This window comes from Mandrillus leucophaeus, unplaced genomic scaffold (genome assembly GCF_000951045.1).
Source record: "Mandrillus leucophaeus isolate KB7577 unplaced genomic scaffold, Mleu.le_1.0 Scaffold82, whole genome shotgun sequence".
NCBI lineage: Eukaryota > Metazoa > Chordata > Mammalia > Primates > Cercopithecidae > Mandrillus > Mandrillus leucophaeus.
This window is the reverse complement of record NW_012108919.1, coordinates 3,338,294-3,339,904: the sequence shown is the minus strand read 5'-3', so window position 1 is coordinate 3,339,904 and position 1,611 is coordinate 3,338,294. Positions and strand designations below refer to the sequence as shown.

Below are 1,611 nucleotides of genomic sequence, written 5' to 3'. Positions count from 1 at the left end.
GAGAAGGCTTAAGTAAGGAAGTGAGTTCCCTTTCTGGGTGAATGCAGTTGGTGAATGCATTGGTACCCAGGGATGAATGCAAATCCAACTGATGGATCTTCACAGAACAAAAGGTGCAGGCGCCTGCAGCCTGTGCAAAGGTGTGCTCTGTCTCTCCCTGTCTTGCTTCTGAGCATCACACTTCCTGCTTCTTGAGCCCTCTGAAGATGAATTTTGAGCTTGGTGAAGTGAAGTGGGAAACTGGGGTCTGGCACACATGTGGGCACCCCTGCCGGACTTTACCTGTTTCCGTAAGTCCTGAGCCGACCGATGCAGAGGGGGGTGGTGATGGTTGGCAGCGGGCCCCTTGGCCGAGGAACCCGTGGAGGGGGCCGCTGCGGGGTGGTTCGCTGAAGCCTGCTCCCGGCGGCTGTCAGCCCGGTGATCGCTGTGCTTCTCCTTCGCGGGAGTGGCCTCTTTGCTTTTGTGTTTTTGAACAGGTTCCTTCTCCCGTGTTGACCTGCTGGAACCATTGAAAACTAGAAAGGAAGGAGAAAACAAGAAAAAAGTAACTACCTTGACCACTACCACGCAAACTACTGATATGGTTTGGCTCTGTGTCCCCACCCAAATCTCATGTCCAGCTGTAATCCCCATGTGTGAGGGAGGGAGCTGGAAGGAGGTGACTGGATCATGGAGGCAGTTTTCCCCATGCTGTTCTCGCGATAGCAAGTGCATTCTCATGAGATTTGATGGTTTAAAAGTGTTTCCCACCTCACGCTCTATTCATTCCTGCTGCCACGTAAGATGTGCTTTGTTTCCCCTTCGCCGTCCCCAATGACTGTAAGTTTCCTGAGACCTCCCCAGCCTGCGAGTTCCTTTAACCTCTTTCCTTTATAAATTACCCAGTCTCAGGTACTATCTTTATAGCAATACCTATAAAGGTACTGCTATAAAGAATGGACTAATACACCTCTACTCCCTGAAGTCAAAAAGAATCAACCATCAAATGTCAGATGTTCTCAAAAAACAACCAGCCCCTGAATGCAGATGATGGGAAGAAGCCTAAACATCAAGAGACAAAATTAAATTTAAAACCCTAACCATTAAGAATTTTGTGCTTTAGCTAAAACAATGGAAAAATCCATTCTTTAAAAACTCCCTACCAGAAAACTCCAGCACCCCTCAAAGTATCAACATCATACCTGACGAAAAAGAACTTAAACTTTTAACACAGTCTCATTCCAAGAACATGACCACCTGGAATATAAAGACAGGGGATCCAGAATAAGGAAGTATATTCTCAGCCGGGTACCGTGGCTCACGCCTATAACCCCAGCACTTTGGGAGGCCAGAGCGGGTGCATCATGAGGTCAGGAGACTGAGACCATCCTGGCTAACATGGTGAAACCCCATCTCTACAAAAATACAAAAAAATATATATATACACACAAATATATATATATAGCTGGGCATGGCGGCGGGCACCTGAGGCAGGAGAATGGTGTGAACCCAGGGGACGGAGCTTGCAGTGAGCTTAGATCACGGCACTGCACTCCAGCCTGCACTCCAGCCTCCGTGACAGAGAGTGACAAAAGGAAGGGAGAGAGGGAAGGGAGGGAGGGAGAGAGG

At 48.5% G+C, this 1,611-nt stretch overlaps 1 protein-coding gene across 3 annotated transcripts in view; it reads right to left on the bottom strand.

Annotated features, from left to right (window-relative positions):
- Positions 1-1,611, bottom strand: part of JARID2 (jumonji, AT rich interactive domain 2) — a 328,805-nt gene that overhangs the window by 52,341 nt on the left and 274,853 nt on the right. For all 3 annotated transcript variants that reach the window (XM_011967920.1, XM_011967921.1, XM_011967922.1), the window contains one exon: positions 283-518. In XM_011967920.1, the coding sequence (XP_011823310.1) occupies positions 283-518 (236 nt within the window). The remainder of the gene's footprint in view (positions 1-282; positions 519-1,611) is intronic.